This window comes from Simochromis diagramma, unplaced genomic scaffold (genome assembly GCF_900408965.1).
Source record: "Simochromis diagramma unplaced genomic scaffold, fSimDia1.1 OVJJ01000343.1, whole genome shotgun sequence".
Classification (NCBI taxonomy): Eukaryota; Metazoa; Chordata; class Actinopteri; order Cichliformes; family Cichlidae; genus Simochromis; species Simochromis diagramma.
The window spans coordinates 11,443,722-11,462,568 of record NW_024386831.1 but is presented as its reverse complement, the minus strand read 5'-3'; the positions used below and the strand labels follow the sequence as shown (position 1 = coordinate 11,462,568).

The 18,847-nt window shown below is 38.1% G+C and overlaps 1 protein-coding gene across 1 annotated transcript in view; it reads right to left on the bottom strand.

The window, feature by feature from the left end:
• Positions 1-379: 379 nt before the first annotated feature.
• Positions 380-18,847, bottom strand: part of cps1 (carbamoyl-phosphate synthase 1, mitochondrial) — a 62,893-nt gene continuing 44,425 nt past the window's right edge. Inside the window, 6 exon segments of the mRNA XM_040027855.1 lie at positions 380-1,502; positions 1,607-1,736; positions 6,005-6,117; positions 7,935-7,994; positions 13,115-13,213; positions 13,343-13,417. Coding sequence (XP_039883789.1) covers positions 1,389-1,502; positions 1,607-1,736; positions 6,005-6,117; positions 7,935-7,994; positions 13,115-13,213; positions 13,343-13,417 — 591 coding nt within the window. The 3' untranslated portion in view covers positions 380-1,388.

The window sequence follows — 18,847 nt, the reverse complement described above, 5'->3', positions numbered from 1 at the left end:
CATTAAAAGTCATCTTAACTGGTCTTAATTGTCCATGTAAGAACTGTATTAACACATATAACAGTATTAAACAAATTTAACATGTAGTGTACAGTGCCACAGATATCAAGCCTTGTTCTAAAGTTGGGATTTTTGCTTTTACGTCATACACATTGGCAGTAAATATGACTTAGATGATCTGATCACAAGCTAACAACTGGCCTTAGAATTAACTGTCGCCATTGTTAGTCTTTCTCAATTTGACGTTTTAGTGCCAAATTAATTTGTGTGCGTCTGTGTCCGACGGGGCTCTTAAAAGCATCTACACTGATGTTAGAGTGACAGTCATTTTAATGCACGACCATCACAAGCGCACTGAAAAACACCAACACAAAGAGCATCCATTATGTGAAATAAGTCTTTATTGTGTTTCACTGATTGTTAAAACAACTATTACCAAAAGCAAGTAACAAAATATGAGACTATTATTTCAACACAACGTCTGGTTGAATGCGTTTTCACTTTGATGCATTAAAATGCACAGCAGGTTCACATGCAGACTGAATTTGAAACATATGGTATATACAGAGATCGATCCAAATATATAAACAGAGAGGTTGCCATCTTCTTCAAACTTCAAAGTTTGTGTTCCAGACCGATGCCCTTGAAAATAACAGTGATTTCTTACCAAAATGGGGGAAAGTCTATTATTTCAGATTGTTTATCTACACTTATGTTGAAAGTTATGGATATAGTACATGCTTTACATACAGTACATCTTTAGCACCATCCAAACTACAATAAAATGCCTCAACAAGAGCAAATTAGTAAAGTCTTTTGGCCAAGCCAGTAGCATTAAAATTTACTGAGGGGAGCTGAGAAATTGAAAATTTTCATTTCATTACATCCAGCGAGAGCCATAAATGAAACAACAAAAGAACATAAACTCTCCTTAGGGATTTACATAATTGAAAATCCAGTGTAATTACCTTCTCTGGTACCCCTTTATAAGTCACCCTTTAGAATTGGTTTTGCGCTCCAACGAAAGGGCTTTAATTATTAGTAATTAGTTCTATAATGCTTTTTAGCTTGCTAGCTATTAATATTAACAGTTTTTGGATTGCCAGGTTATGAAGAAACTCGATGGCTGATGTTTATCCTAATCCAGTACAACACTCATCTCTTTCTTAGTTCGGGGCATTTATTCTAATGACCCGTCTGACCTTTTGGGAAAAGGCAGAGTTTAATTATTGTAAAAGCTCCTGACTTTAGGAGAATTCTGGTTTATTTAAAATGGGCTTATTTCCCCATTAATGTGGAAAGCTTGGCTCCAAGTGTTATAAGAAAATAGTACAAAATATTGCTCTCACTTAATATTGCTGTTTGTCAACAGCACTGGAGAGGAAATTCTAACCCTGCTGGCCAGACCCTCTTTGTTGGCTTTCTTTCTGTCGGTAGTGGAAAAGACTTGTAGTGTCCAGCTGAGCTGCATAGTGGATCGCCTCAGCAAATAGCTTTACCACCTAACGCAGAAAGAAAAAAAAAATGAAACAGAAGTCCGTCAGTTGTCACAGTGAGTCAGATTGTAAATAAAACCACCAGTTTTAGTTGGCAGCATAGTACTGACCTGAAAATTGGTAATGAGTGGGACTCCATGGTCAATGGCCATTCTGCGGATGAGGAAGTTATCCTTCACGTGGCGAGTATTGTTATTGGGCAAGTTGACCACCAGGTCGATATGACCCTCACTGATCAGTCTATGAAGAAAAAAAAAAAAAAAAAACCATGCAAAAAAAAAAAAAAAAATTAAAAGAAATCATTCAATTTAAACCCAAAACACAGTGTAAACTTTAACTCAAACAAAATGTGATGGGGTGGATGCAGCTCAGGTGGTGGAGCAGACTCGACTATCTGTAAACGGTAAATGGCCTGCCTTTGTATAGCGCTTTTCTAGTCCTTAAGGACCCCAAAGCGCTTTACACTACATTCAGTCATTCACCCATTCACACACTGGCGATAGCAAGCTACATTGTAGCCACAGCTGCCCTGGGGCGCACTGACAGAGGCGAGGCTGCCGGACACAGGCGCCACCGGGCCCTCTGACCACCACCAGTAGGCAAACATGGGGTTAGTATCTTGCCCAAGGATATTTGGCATGCAGCCAGGAGGCAGCCTGGGATCGAACCACCGACCTTCTGATTAGTGGCTGACCTGCTCTGCCACCTGAGCTACAGCCACCCTGTAGCTCAGGTGCAACCCTGTAGGCTCAAACCTACAGGGTTGAAGGTTTGAGCCCTGAACCTTATGTGCCAAAGTTTCCTTGGAAAATGCAGCAAATATTTCTACACCCACAACTGATGTGTGTGAGAGTGAGTGTGTCAATCTGTCAATGAGTTAACTCCTTTGTATTAACTCTTAAGATATTAATGTTAAGATTCTAAAGTGCTACATGTAAGAATATTATGAAATTTTTTTATAATTTAATTCAGAAAAGATTAACCTATTTTTATTAATGTAAAATGAAATATTTCATTCATTTTGTGTTTTAACTTTGGTTATGGATTATAGAGGACTAAAATCAATAATTAATCTCAGATTATTAGAATATTAAATTTGATTAAATTACTATTCAAACATTAAGAAATGATATTTACAGTCTAGTTCAGTCTTGCACATGGAAACAGTCACTGGGAAGACAAATGAAACCTTCAACAAGGAGGATTAAGCAACAGAAAGTCCACAGATTGGAGAGTTCACTGGAACAGGAAAGTGTTGTTGGGAAGGTGCACAAGCAACCAGTGACCAGTTGATTCAAGAACTTGGGTTTCACAACTGGTGTCGGTGTATCACAAGCCACCATGAACAGATGTTTTCAGGAAAGGAGCTACAACCATCACATTCTTAATATTAAGCCACTCCTAAATCAGAGATGTGAGAAGCTTCTTACTTGGGGTAAAGAAAAAAAAAACCAAAAGAACTAGAGTGTTGCTCACTGGTTCAAAAATCCCCCTTTCAAATAAAAGTAAATTCTGATTTGATTTGGAAATCAAGGACCTAGAGTGTGGGGGGAGAGTACAAGAAACAAGAGTTGAAGATGATTCAAGTTTGAATTGTCCACAGTCCGATTATTTGAGGTGCCTGCAAATGGCAGGTCGTCTGCCAGGAAGTTGTAGAGCTTCCAGCTGCTGACGAGCTTTATGGAAATACCCATTTTTGTTTTCTAGCAGCCCTTAGTACCTGCCCATAGTGACAAAACGTCTACCAAATGGTTTGTTACTGCTGTGCTTGATTGGCAGCCAACTCGCCTGACCAGAACCGCATAGCTTTAGGCCATATACCCCACAGATTCTCTACAGTGGAAACAGATTCTTGAAAATCAGATTAGACAAGATGACTTGACTTTACATTCTAAGCAAAAAAGACAAAAAAAAAAAAAAAAAAAAGGAATCAGTGAAGGACGAAGACAATTATACAGAGATGCAGCAAGTTGAAATGACACAGATACTTTACAATTAGGAAAAAAGAACAGAAAGAACAAAGAGCTATGAAGAAAAAAAAAAAAAATAAAATCAGGTTTGACCATGTTGCTGACAATGGTATTTTCTCCTGCCCATCCTGCTTGACTGATCAGTCTGCTTCAGATAATCATTATATCAGCTCTTGATTGATAAAACCATAGTTTGACAAATACTCAAATACAAACACAAGTGCACATTGATCACATAATTTCAATACTCATAATGCAAGTAGAAAATTACAGCTAAAACTATAATCATCAGCAAAAGCTGAGTTACAAACTTGCAAACATAAAGCCCAATCATCAATGAAATCAGCTTGAAGTTGTGGGAAGATCTAAGATCTCAAAGTTGTATTTGCTGTTGTAATTGCTGACTTGTATGAAGCTGGAACAGTTGATGAAGAAAGTCTCAGTCATCAGTTTACAGGTGGATGTAAAGACAATTTAGTAGAGTCTACTCTGTGGGAATGGTCACCCAACTATAATACAATATTTTTAACAACTTAAAACAAGAATCAGAGACAAAAAGTTGGAGATGAAGAGGAATCAATACAGGAATGTTTTTCAGTGATTGAGCTTTCTGTACTGTATGCAAGTTAACCATAGTGTAAAAGAGGGCTGCTGCCAAGAATTAAATCATTCACCCAAAAGTCAAACACAGTGGAAAGAGGATTTGGGGTTGGTTTGCTCCTTCTAGACAGCTCAAGTGCATTTTACAGGATAATATCAGAGTGGCTTCTCCACTAGCTGAAGCTGTTGTAGAAATTGGTGATGCCACAGAAAAAAAAAGGACTTTAAACATAAAAGTAAATACACTGTGAAAAGAAAGATGCTGAATTTGCACATTGGCCAGACAGAGCCCAGACCTTGAGACTAGAAATGTTACGGAGCTCAAGTCAGTTGTTCACTCAAGAAATCTTAACAGTGTGGCCGAGATATAGGAGCGCTGTAAAAAAAAAAAAAAAAGAAAAAAAAAAGAAATTGTCTAAAATACCTTCTGAGAGCATTACAGGCCTGATGTGAAGCTACTGAACACACTTATTTGAGGTTACTGCTGCAAAAGGATGTCCCGCCAGTTATTAAATCCAAGTGTTAGATTTTTCCTGCCAATAATCCAAATGTTGGACAAGAATGTTCAGAAAAGACAAAAACCCTCAAAACCAAACAAATATTATAATTATGACCAAATAAGCAAATTGTGTTTGTATACTTCCAACACAAACAAAGATCAGACCAAATTCTCTGTCCCCACACACACAGCCCCAGTCTCTTTTTACATTTTCATCTGAAGGCCTTTGACAGACTGCATAGAAATAAGGCTGAATTCTAATTGAACGTGTGTGACAGACAGTGACAACAAAGGTTGTGAGTTTTTTTCCTTCTATAAAGATTTGGCCTCTATGCCACCTTGCACAGATGATGCCAAATAGTGTTGTGTACATCTGTATGTGTTTGTTAGTGTTGGTCTAGGCTTATTACATTTTTCGTACCCTCTTTTTCACTAGCTGACTTTCGAACATATGGTCCAGATGGCTTCATTGTGGCATGATCATTACCCGTTTGTGGAATCGTTACCTGAACACAGTCACAGTCACGGCTACTGTGCTACAATAATTCTCTCTATGTAGAACTTTCTTAACAGGTTGTACTACTGGCAACTGAGCAATTCAATAAAAAAACGACCAATGTTAAAACAATGTACAGCAATTCGTCGCCAGACATGTCCTGGTTAAGATACCAAGAAAGTGAAATGCTATTAAAGAATGAAATCTATAATGTTCAAAGTTTTGCAACTCTAAGCTTCCACTGCAAGTTTCCCTACAATGTTTCACAGGTGTGGCCAACAGCAAAATATATCACTATCTACCTAATTTGTGCTATTTTTGATTTTCTTTGGTTGTGATAGTTTCTCTCTGTGACCAGACTTCAGTGTCAGTATTTTACAGTGTGCAGTGTGTCTGGAAAGTGGAGCAGTAGTACACGAGAAAATGATAATTTAATGACAAGTCATTAGTGTCGACCAACCAAAATCAACTTAGGAGACACGCTATAGGACCGTAACAAAGTGTCAAAAAGTGGAAGAGTAGCAGTGCAATTTCAAAGTCAAAGTTGTGCAAAATATTTGTTCAATTTTTGTACTTTATTATTGCCCATAACTGCTTTAACTTTATGTTACCCTTATAAATAATTTCATCATTCTCCCTATTCAAGTCTTATACTGGTCAATGTAATGACTCTGGACTTCAGAGTCTGCTAAATCTTCTTTGATCTTTTCACATCTTACAACGATAATGAAGAGGCTTTAGATCTTAAGGCAGCATACTGTGCTGATTAGACATCTTGTTTTTAATCTAATATGTTACAATTCATTTAATGCTTAAACACTTCCTCTGAAAACCACAAGCTTGGCTTCAAAGTTTAAAGGCCAAAGTTTCACATGAGCCACTTCAATAAATGTGCCAGAAGGGTTTAACATCAATTTAGTAATCTAAATGAACATTTACTCACCTCTTAATACTGGGCAAGCTGTTGTCTCCACCCATCCCAGTGGGCCAGGCTACTGGAATGGCAGGAACGTCATTGGCACACAACCAAGCGGAAGTGGCTTCAGTAGCATAGAGCTAGAAGAGCAATATACAGGGAGTGCAGAATTATTAGGCAAATGAGTATTTTGTCCACATCATCCTCTTCATGCATGTTGTCTTACTCCAAGCTGTATAGGCTCGAAAGCCTACTACCAATTAAGCATATTAGGTGATGTGCATCTCTGTAATGAGAAGGGGTGTGGTCTAATGACATCAACACCCTATATCAGGTGTGCATAATTATTAGGCAACGTCCTTTCCTTTGGCAAAAATGGGTCAAAAGAAGGACTTGACAGGCTCAGAAAAGTCAAAAATAGTGAGATATCTTGCAGAGGGATGCAGCAGTCTCAAAATTGCAAAGCTTCTGAAGCGTGATCATCGAACAATCAAGCGTTTCATTCAAAATAGTCAACAGGGTCGCAAGAAGCGTGTGGAAAAACCAAGGCGCAAAATAACTGCCCATGAACTGAGAAAAGTCAAGCGTGCAGCTGCCAAGATGCCACTTGCCACCAGTTTGGCCATATTTCAGAGCTGCAACATCACTGGAGTGCCCAAAAGCACAAGGTGTGCAATACTCAGAGACATGGCCAAGGTAAGAAAGGCTGAAAGACGACCACCACTGAACAAGACACACAAGCTGAAACGTCAAGACTGGGCCAAGAAATATCTCAAGACTGGTTTTTCTAAGGTTTTATGGACTGATGAAATGAGAGTGAGTCTTGATGGGCCAGATGGATGGGCCCGTGGCTGGATTGGTAATGGGCAGAGAGCTCCAGTCCGACTCAGACGCCAGCAAGGTGGAGGTGGAGTACTGGTTCGGGCTGGTATCATCAAAGATGAGCTTGTGGGGCCTTTTCGGGTTGAGGATGGAGTCAAGCTCAACTCCCAGTCCTACTGCCAGTTTCTGGAAGACACCTTCTTCAAGCAGTGGTACAGGAAGAAGTCTGCATCCTTCAAGAAAAACATGATTTTCATGCAGGACAATGCTCCATCACACGCGTCCAAGTACTCCACAGCGTGGCTGGCAAGAAAGGGTATAAAAGAAGAAAAACTAATGACATGGCCTCCTTGTTCACCTGATCTGAACCCCATTGAGAACCTGTGGTCCATCATCAAATGTGAGATTTACAAGGAGGGAAAACAGTACACCTCTCTGAACAGTGTCTGGGAGGCTGTGGTTGCTGCTGCACGCAATGTTGATGGTGAACAGATCAAAACACTGACAGAATCCATGGATGGCAGGCTTTTGAGTGTCCTTGCAAAGAAAGGTGGCTATATTGGTCGCTGATTTGTTTTTGTTTTGTTTTTGAATGTCAGAAATGTATATTTGTGAATGTGGAGATGTTATATTGGTTTCACTGGTAAAAATAAATAATTGAAATGGGTATATATTTGTTTTTTGTTAAGTTGCCTAATAATTATGCACAGTAATAGTCACCTGCACACACAGATATCCCCCTAAAATAGCTAAAACTAAAAACAAACTAAAAACTACTTCCAAAAACATTCAGCTTTGATATTAATGAGTTTTTTGGGTTCATTGAGAACATGGTTGTTGTTCAATAATAAAATTATTCCTCAAAAATACAACTTGCCTAATAATAATGCACTCCCTGTAATGCAGCATTACAAACGCATACATATATAGAATGTAAAAATACTGAAGGAGAGGAGGAAAGAAATTCTTAGTTCTTTTCAGTAAATCTAAAGAGCAGGAATCAGAAGAGCTTCATTAACCGAAGATCATAAAAAGGAAGCCATTTCTGATTTTCAATGACCGAAAATCACAAAAAGGAAAATATTTCTGATTTTCAATAACAAGTCTCGTCTCTTATGTTTGAAATTGCAGTCACCTTGAAGCCTTCCTCTTTCAGCTGGTTTGCTGTAGCCAAGAAACTGGGTCGGAACGAATGCTGGAAGGGAGGGAAGCAGACGGATATTTGAAAAACTAAATGACATAAGAACATCATAAACAACAAACAGAGGGAGCGCTTTCATGCAGATTTCTCTGTTGATCCGTAATGGTTGACAGATACTGTATGAGACAAATTAAGCACTGTATCATTGAATGTTTGTTCTTCTTTTCTGTCTCACTTTCCCTTTCAAATCAAAATCACACTGTGTATTCATGATACTTCCCTATAGAAAAGCTGTTACAAAATAAGGCACAACTTGTAAAATAATTGAATTTTTAGATGCCCAATTCGGACTATATAAATATTCAACAATAATACAAATATTTTCATCCCTTTGGAATACCCACATTTCCCCCCCAATTCATTAAACATTTACAAAGACAATAAAGGGTTGTTCCAAATTAAGACAACATAATGACATTCTCGTTTGGTAGGTAGGTGTGTTATATCAGTCAATTTGAAGTTAAAAAAAGAAAAGAAAAAGGCAGCATTGCAATATCTAGACAACAGAAATCTAAACAACAGATTCTCTGATAAGGAATATGATAACTGAGGCAAGCTAAGGAGCAGTTTTGTTTTTTTTCTTTTAAAGTTTGACAGTCTATTTACTTCCTCACTCTGGTGGGATGACTTTGCCATCTGTCTTTTGGCAACAGTCAACCAATGGAAGATTTCTCAGAGAGTACATGTGTTTGCTATGACAACAGACACTGACTGCATAATTTATTTTCAAGCTTACCAGGAACTTCAGTTGTGTTTAAGAAAAAAAAAAATACTGAGAAACCATTCTTTTGAAAAAGAAAAGAAAGAAAGACAAAACACAAAAACAACAATACATATTTCTTGAGGTATCCTTCTAAATTCGGAACCCTTGATAATGCGAATCTATAATAATCTATAAAACAAGGTATGAGCAGGACAACTACATTCGTACGGAAAATCTAAATAGACCAAACTGCTCTGATCTTAAGGATGTGATCGTAACTAGGTGTTCTTTTTCCTTCAGGTCAATGGAGGGTAGGTCATATTGTGCCAATCTTGGAACAGTCTGACACCACTGATGCTAAAAATGACTTCAAGGTTACATCTTCTAGAGCTATAAAAGGAAAACACAAATCAGCCCTGAAACGAGGTATTCAGTTAAGTATTAAAAGGGTTACTCTTGTTGTCTGCAGATGCTTGTTTGATTGTAACGGTGGTAGTTAAGACTGTTCTGTCAGAGGATTATAAACATGTTCAACCATACATGCAGTTTACATGATGTCAGTTTTGTTATGCAGTACACATTCATTCTTGTGTGTTGCTCGAGTCTGTTTTATGTAACTCATGGACATTCGGTACAGACAATGCTGTGCACTTAAAAAAAAAAAAAAAAATCTATTATTTAAGCAGAAAAGAATTTCAATTATTCTCTTTTTTTCCATGAAACAAGCTGACATAAAAAGAAAAAACAATTTTGTTGGAGATCAACTTCAAATGACCCACTTAATGGATTCTACCAAGCACACAGAAGAGTTTTCAGCACTTTCAGAGTGTTTGCTCCTGATTTCCAACTGATTATGCTCACACTGGGTGCCCTTCAGCTTAGTAAACAATGCGCCTGCTGAAGTCACTGCTGTCTCATCAAAAGCATTGTGATATGGTTTGATATTTGTCATGTAACTACATTAAGCCTTATATAACACGCAAGTCTGTACTTAGATGGGCAAATCTGACATACAGCTAAAAATGAGGGCATGACAGGTTAGGAAAATAAGAGATAAAAGTAAAATAACAAACTTTACCAACAGTTATTGTTAATATAAGTAGTCTGAGTGATTAATCTAATTTTCAATAAAAACTTGTGTTCAAGATACTCTTTCTTTAAGGCTGTTTAAACAACTGTTTAGTTTTTGTCTGTTAAGACAAAGTAAACAAAGTAAAACAAAAAAACTTTACTTTTGTAGATCCTGCAAAAATACTGAAATGCTGAAGACATTTGATAGCTAAGCAATCCATTTCTAGACAAACAATTTGTAAAATGATCTGCAGTAACACAGAGCAGCAGACAGCGGTTATAATATTTTCAGACCTACATACATATTTCCAATACAAAACCAGATAAAAGAGAACTTTGTAGAGTTTGTGTAGAGTTGCAAGAAAACATTTTTGAAAACCATCGGTATTGTCAGGGTTTACGGATTAATTATTCAAAATGTTTAAGCCTTTATTGGGGGGGAAAAAAACAACAAAAAAAAAAAAACAAAAAAAAAACAAACAAACAAACACTAGTATACCTCACAGTACATGCTGGAAAAAGTAAACGCCTCAATTGAGCAACCTGTGGAACATCCATTAGCAGGAATGACCTCAGACATTTTCTGTATCTGCTAAAGAATCTTGTACCGTATCTCATACAAACGTTTAACATTTCTGCATCGTCTTAGTTGAAGATCTTTCTTCTAGTGGTAATTGGTGTGTGCTTTTGGAGTGCCTTTGTTTATCATTTCACTCAACATTTCGTAAGATTTTGGTCCTTTTTTTCTGTAATTTCTTGATACAATTTGGAATTCAGTGTGTACACGCTGGTAGTCAATTTTTCAAGCCTAATGTAGCAAAGCATCACTGTGGTTAGAAAGAGGCTTTGATGGTGCTGTGCATTGCCTTTTTTCCCTTTGTGGATTTTTTCCATTAAGTTAACTTACGTCTGCTTTGTGCATTTCTTATAAGTATCTAGTTTCTTTTCTGAACCTTAGAAGTTTCCCCTTTTTTTAACCCAATAGGGATTTCTTTTGCGGTGTCCTTTCACCGATTAACACCATTCTTATTCAGTGTTTTTGTATATTAAAGACTGTCCACTATATGAAAAATTGGTATGCGTGCTCAGTGTGAGTACACAACCCATTTAATTCTGTATTTTGTAGATTCTTTGCACATCTTTCAGGACTGCTTATTGTGCTCTTGGTGTGGTCTTTGCTGGACAACGACTTCTAGGGAGAACAACCAACCCAAAACAACTCAGCTCTGATTTTTATCTTGTTGTGGATTCATCCAGGTCTTTAGAAAAGCTTTTACTAGACCATTTTCAGCTCCAGCATCGATCACAGCATGAGAACAGCAAACCTTGTCAGTAACCAGACGTATGTGCTTCTTTATAGGGAGGGGCACCTCACTTCCAATTTCATCTGTTCACTTACTCTTTCCAGCCTGCACTGTGAGCCTTGGCTCAGACTGTTCAATAAGAAAAAGGTACAAGTCTTTGTGTGTTTGTTTAGTTAGATTGTGTTTATAACTGTCACTTAGTTATCCATCAGACAACATTATACGAGTAACCAAAGGAATTACAATAGAAATAGAACCCTAAAGGGTTTTTGCCACTGTGCTACAAGTCAGAGAAGCTGCAAGTTGACCTCCTGCTGGTCCTACGGTAAAGCTACAGCCATTAAGTTAAGCTAATGTGAAGAGCGCAACAGTGACTACATACCTTTTTTTAGGGCCTTGGTTCCAGAAGGGAATTTTCCAAAAATATTCCTAACATTTCATTATTTTTTTATATAAAAGTTTGAAGCCTTGAACTAAGTCAATCAGCTACAGGGTGAATCATTAAATGTTTGAACATGGAATAAGTAACAAAAATTAAAAACAAAATGGTACAAGATTTTGTACATATTTACTTTGAACAGTGACAGAACTGCTATGTTTATTAAAAGTACCACTTCTACCTTTTTACATGTAATACTTTTCATTATTGTAGTATTTTAGAATTATAATTTGGAAAATACTTTGTAGTGAAGTATAGCCTAGTTATCGATATGGTATAGTGCTTCTTTCCGCTCATGCAATTTCTGAAGTTCCACGCTCACTCAGCTTTCTCACCAATCAGAGACAAATTAGAAATTTGGCTAGAGCAGTTATTTTCCGCAACACGGAATAAAAAGCTTTCGTACTGAAATACGGGAGCCCAGTATTTTCCTTTGATGGTTACAATTATATTATATGACTATTATATGTTATATTCATGCTGAAAGAAAAAATAAACGTGTGATCTTTTATCTCTCTGTTGCCATCTCTGGCATTTTAGTGGATACATTGTTCTTGTGTTACTGCACAATAGGTGATTGGCTTCAATATGGAGGATTGATAATGCTGCATGAGAAGAGCACAATATTAAATTGTAATGAAGCACTGAACTCTCCCATCCCCCGCCTCCTCTACTGCAGCTGGTTGGGTTTAGGAACTTTTCTGCCAAAAAACTGTGATAGGCAGAAACCAAGAGTCAAATGTGTACACTGTCAGCAGAATATCCATTAAAAAAAAAAAAAAACTCATATCAGCATCACAGAAATGAGCCTAATATGAGTACATCATTTCAGAACTCTGTGTGAAACTCAGATGTTTACCCCACCCTCCAGCAGACTTCTTCACAAAGATTGCTCAATCAAAAAGACCATTTTAAACTCCCCTACAACTAAGTTTTTTTGTTTTTTGTAGTTCCATGTGTCTGCATTCTCTGGATCCGTCAGCCAAAATTGCTGCTGTTTGTCAGCCACGTTATAGTCTGTATATGACCCCAGGCACTTGCCTTGAAGTGGACCTGTTCCCCAAGAGCACCAATTACACAGCTGGTGCTGTGAGTGCTTTGTTAAAGCTGCATTAGTGAACTCGCAGTTTGGCAACTCTGGGTAGCAGCAAGACTTAATTACTAGAAATCATGCAATGCAGTGGCAGGAAACAGTCCAGCTTAACATTTTGTTCTTTTCTGTGACTGCAGATTGGAAAAACTTCTGTGTTTTGCAGCAATTTTTTCATTCTGACATAGCATTCTGATAAGTATGTAAACAGTTTTCTCCTTAACTAATGTGACTCTTATGTCAGTGGTAGTTCTTAGTCATTTATGTAAAAAAAAGCATCAGCTCTATAACTAACAACTTTTATCATTTCCATAACATGTATTGCAGCCTTACTGGGTCATTCCCAGACTGCCAGAGTTGATCATAGTTTATAGGTCAGTGAGAGTAGTTAGACCTGCATGAACCAGATAGCCTGAAACACTTGTCTACACATTTGATGTCTTGTAGGGGAGCACCTAAAGGAAACAGAAGCAGAAAGAAGTAAAAGCATAATAGTTGGAGCCTTACCTGAATCCCAATCAGGATGCCCTTCTGAGGCAACTTAAAGCCTGTGGACAGCATAGCTTTCAGGAAGGCCGAGTAAATGTTTGGTCCAAAACAAGCTACCTGCATCAGAACACAAAAAAGGAGAAACATGAGAATGTCTTTGAACTGATTCTACAATTGAGACAGAATAATAAAGAAATATATCTCTATCTATCTCATTATTGAGTTGTATATTTGCAAGGGACCTACTTCTCCAGTGGAAGCCATCTCACAGCGAAGCACAGGATCTGCATCTCTCAGTCGTGGCCAGGAGAACATGGGTGCCTGGTAAAAAGATCGAAAAGAGCAAGAAGTTTATTTTGACAAGATTGTGGAAAAAAAAAAAAAGAAAAAAAAAAAGGAAATGTCACCAAATGTGAGCTAATACTAAAGCTCTGTCACATGTTTTTTTTGAAGAGACTCCAGTTTACAGCTCTAACAAGCTAGAAGATTAATATTAGGTTTGTGGGATAAGTTTCCAAAAATAAATCAATAAAATCTTTAACTGAAGTTTAAAAAAATGGTTTCCAAAGAACAGAAAAAGAAAACTACAAAAAAAAAAAGTGGCAGTCAATTAAGAATATTCTTTAACATTATTGGTCAGTATCATGCATTATGGTTACAGTCTACTGAAACCATTTCAGAGATTTCATGACGCTGCCACCTACAGGTGGAAGAAAGCTTGTCATTAGGAGTAACAGCTAAACCACGCAACAGCTGTTTGTTTATGGACTACAGAAAAGAAAAGGCAAATACTGATAAATAGAGTGTCAAATTAATACCAAGTAGAAACAATTCTTTCTACAGAAATGAGAAGAGGAGGCATGGTATAATACAAGAGAGAACTGCTATGACTACTGCCGTGGACAACATGAAAGAGAAAAGTAGTGATGCTTCTCAAACTGCAGACCACCACGAATAGGGTTGTGGCATTGTCTGTCCACACACACACACACACACACACACACACACACACACACACACACACACACAGGCAACGGCCACTTGGGGGGGCGGGGGATTCATCCTTGAAGCGAGCTATCTAATCAGTGAATGTAATGTTAGCATACTAATGTAAGAAGGGACGAAGAGAGGGGAATGCAGACAAGGGACCAGCATCTTTATCGTGCCTTTGTTCAAAGAGTCAGAGAAAGGCAGGGAAGTATGCAGAGATAAAATGGCAGAATGTAAAGAAGAAAGAAAATGAAATGGAGAGAGGGCCATGTATTGAGAATGAACAACAATGAGGGAAGTTTTAATGACTGAGACAAAAACAGATAAATTCAGAAAGACTGACAAAGACACATTTGAAGGTTTCCGAGTAAAACTGTCCATTTGCGAGTCAAATGAAGTACCAATTTTACCTGCCACAAAACTGTAAAAACCCAAGCAACATCATCCAATTCTAAATCATTAACACTAAGAAGAAGAAATGAAAATGGAAATATAATGTAGGCGCAAACAAAAGGGGAAACACAGGGACGTGTTTAAAAAAAAAAAAAAAAAAAAATGCACTCACCGACATCTGTGAAGATTTAGCCGTCACGAGATACGAGAAGACAAGCCTTCATAAACAGAGTTCTTAAAAAGGCTGCCCAGTTTGGCCTATAATTGCTTGTTCTTCAAATGCAATTGAGTGTGTGGGATTGTATGATTGTTACAATATTCCAGCTTTTCCAATCTCAACATCCTACCACTCGAAACAGAGTAGAACTGTGAGTGTCCACAACATGAATCGTGTTATCTTCGGGCACCAGCTGAGCTCCAGTGGAGAAGGACATGAATCTAGCAAGACATTTTCATGTAACATTGCTGTTGTTGTTGTCTGCTTTACTGGAAAAAGCACTTGTATGAATGTCTTTATACTCACAGATAAATGGAACTCAGGAACTTGGCAGATTCAGGATTCTTGGAAGACATTTTAACAAATACGAATAGTGAAGACAGTTTTCTGAAAGTTGACGGCATCTTCATTCTAAGAAGTAAAACGACTGCCATTCTGAGTAAAGTGCTTTTTCTATTACAAACGCAATTATGTGGTAATTTTGAAGTTTTTAACTGGCTCATGCTAGTTGGTTGCATGGCTGTAAGGATTCTAGGAAACAAATAGTGCCTGGATAGTGTTCTTGGTAAAGCTTCACACTCACTGCCAACTAGGGGTAGGCCCTCTGAGGATTGTGTTGCAAGTAGATAACTGGGGTGGTGTCAATACCATTAATGGGCAGTGCCAAGTTATATAGCATTGGATCCTAGAGAACTTAATTGTTGCTGGTGTGAAACAAGTGTTCCTCGGTGCCCTTTATCATTAGAACAGCTGTAACACAGTAAAAGTTTCATCTTCATGGTGATGACCTTTATATTTTGGATATTTAACATAAATTTTGATGATACTGAGGGATTCAAATAATATAATTAAACAATTAAAAAATAAGAAAAGACTTTTTAAAACTTTATGTGAAATGCAATTTAAAAAGAATGCAATTTCTGGTGAGGAATAAATTAGGACACTCCCACATGTTATCCCACTTAAAATGGTTAAAATCCCACCGGTGTATCACGTCAGGTGCACATGATCAGTACGTCATTAACCAGCATTTTAAAGGAGCCTTGCCCTATTTAAACCTCAGATTTAGTTTGGTGTGCTCCTGACTGTTGAAGTGTTGAAGTGAGCGCCATGGTGAGATCTAAAGAGCTGTCTGATGCCCTCAGAAAGAAGATTGTGGCCACTTATGAGTTTGGTAAGGCATTCAAAAAGATCTCAAAAGAATTTGACATCAGCCATTCCACCATCCAGATAATTGTTTACAAGTGTAAGACATTCAAAACAACTGCCACCATACCCAGGGCTGGCCGTCCGAGCATATTCACCCCGAGAGCAGAGCGCAAGATGCACAAAAATCCTAAAATGTCATCACAGGAACTACAGCAGGCTCTGGCTACTGTCGATGTGAAAGTGCATGACTATCAGAAAGAGACTACACAAGTTTGACTTTCAGGGTAGGTGTGCAAGGAGGAAACCTTTGCTCTCTAAGAGAAACATTAAGGCCAGACTGAAGTTTGCCAGAGCGAACGTAGAGAAAGACCATGACTTCTGGAATTATGTTCTTTGGACAAATGAGTCTAAAACGGAATTATTTGGACACCAGAACAGTAGACATGTTTGGTGTAAACCAAATACAGGCAAGAACCATCGCCTTAGATCGAAAAGCGTGGAAGATAATCGTTGGTCAAGCAAGAGAACCTGCGGCACCTGCAGCAGCGTACTGGTTGCGCGGCAGACCACCGCCGCTGGTCGCCCGCTAAGGACAAGAAGAAGTACAGCCTTCTAAGAAAAGAACCTCATACCAGCTGTGAAGCATGGAGGTGGCAGTATCCTAGTTTGGGGATACTTTGTAGCAGCAGCACCTGCAGCCCCCCCATAATAGAATCCATCATGCATCTGTGTATTGGGGGGTGCTTATAGAACATGTGAAACCATCTGTTAAAAAATTAAAGCCGAAGTGGAACTGGACACTGCAACATGACAATGACCCAAAGCATACCAGCAAATCCACCAAGGACTGGCTAAAAACTAAGTAGAGAGTCCTGGAATGGTCAAATCAAAGCCCTGATCTTAATCCCATTGAGATGCTGTGGGGTGACTTGAAACAGACTGTACATGCAAGAAAACCCTCAAACATCTCACAGCAGAAAGAATTCTGCATTGAGGAGTGGGGAAAACTTTCTTCTGATCGTTGTCAAAGACTGGTAAAAAGCTACAAAAGGCTTCTCACTGAATTTATGTCAGCCAAAGGGGGCAACACTAGTTATTAGGGGGTAGGGTGTCCTAACTTTTTCCTCCATTAAAATACAAATTTTTGTTCATATCTTTTTTTTGATGTGTAAAATGTTTTTAATTATTGTTGTTTAATTGCAAATAAGTCACTTTCTTTCCCAATAATACATGAAAACATGATTGGACATTGATATGTGAACATTTCTTTAGAAAGAGCCAATTATTTAATGGGGTGTCCTAATTTTCTCACATGACTGTATGGTGCAGGATGGCTCTGTTATGCTGCACCTCAGTCACCTCAGTCGTAAAGCTTGCTGGAAGGTGCTCTGACGGATCATCACTACCAGTAAACCCCAGTTAATATTATTCCTGTGGTTCTCCACCCAGTAGTTGATATTTATACACATGTGTGAATAAAGGCAACACAACTGTGAAAAGCTGCACAGTCTAAAATGTTCTTTTCTTCTTTTTCATAAAATCACACCACCAGCAGGGGAAACAGCAAAGCACACTTCTAATTTGAGAACAGTTTTTAGTTGAAAAGCTTGGAAGCATATAATTGGGCAAACTAGAAACCATTATAAGTTCTTCTTTTTTTCCTTAAAAGAACGGAAGGAAAAAAAAAAAAAAAAATCTGTTTTGGCAAGATTTTTCTTACACTCACACACAGAAAAAAAAAATAAAAGACATCTGCCAAAATCAGAAGGGTAGCTGCCGTGCGTCTCAGTGGCATGCAAGACTTAAAAAAAACAACAACAACAAAACAAACAAGTTTCTGCTAAGTTCAGGCTAAATTGGGTCACTCATGTTGAAAAAAAATGAGCATGTGGAAGAAGATGAAAAAGAAGAACTATTTATCCCCCCACCCAGAAAGCTGACCAGAATTCTTAAGGAAATCCAATTAAAAAAATAAATAAATAAAAATCTGCCCTCGCAGATCACCTTATTATTAGGTACATCTGTTCAATTGCTTGTTAACATAAATCATTATTCATAATTATGTTACCATCTTAATGTATTTAGGCATGTAGACGTACTCAAGACGACCTGCTGAAGTTTAAGCGGAGCGTCAGAACAGTAAAAAAACTATGGAATGGTTTTTGGTGTCTCACAGGCTGGTCTGAGTATTTTAGAATTTTGCAATGTACTGGCATTTTTGCACGCAGCCAACTGGTTCAAAATAAGAAAAAACGTCCAATGAGCAGTAGTTCAACTAGTTATTTTCACCTAGAGAAGCCAGGAATCAGAGGACAATGGCCATACTGCACAGAAGACATCTCTAAACGCACAAAATGCCAAACCTTGAACCTTGTTTTCTTAGCACACTTTGGGGCCCTTAGTAACCTCTCATACTGGTCGAATTAGCATCATTTAAATAGCAGAGCCTACGTAAGTACTAATCCTGGCCATGCACACTCCTTTATGACCACGTTGTACAGATCTTCAGTTTCCAGCAGAATAACACACTAATGTCACAAATCCCAAATCATCTCAGACTGGGATCCAATCCAAGGGAGCACCTTCGGGCTACGAGGGAATAGGAGATGTGTGTCTTGGATGTGCAACTGACAAATCAATAGCAACTGTGGAATGGCATCATGAGAGCATGGTCCAAAATCTCTGAGAAATGTTTTCAGCAACTTGATAATTTTATGCCATGAAGACTTAAGGCAGTGATGAAGGCAAAAATGGGGTCCAACCCAATACTAGCAAAGTGTCCCCAGTAAAGTGACCTTTCTGAGATTCTATTAACTGGCCAGGACTTTAAGATTGGCCACTCCCTCAAGCAGTCTCCACAACAAACCATAATCATTTTTGTACATTTTTAACAGTATGGACTAGTCATGCATGATAAGAGGAGTAGAGTAAAGCGTATATGTGGCCCCAAAATTCTGGTACCTGCACGTACCTAAAAATATGAAATATTTTGGAGCAGTTTG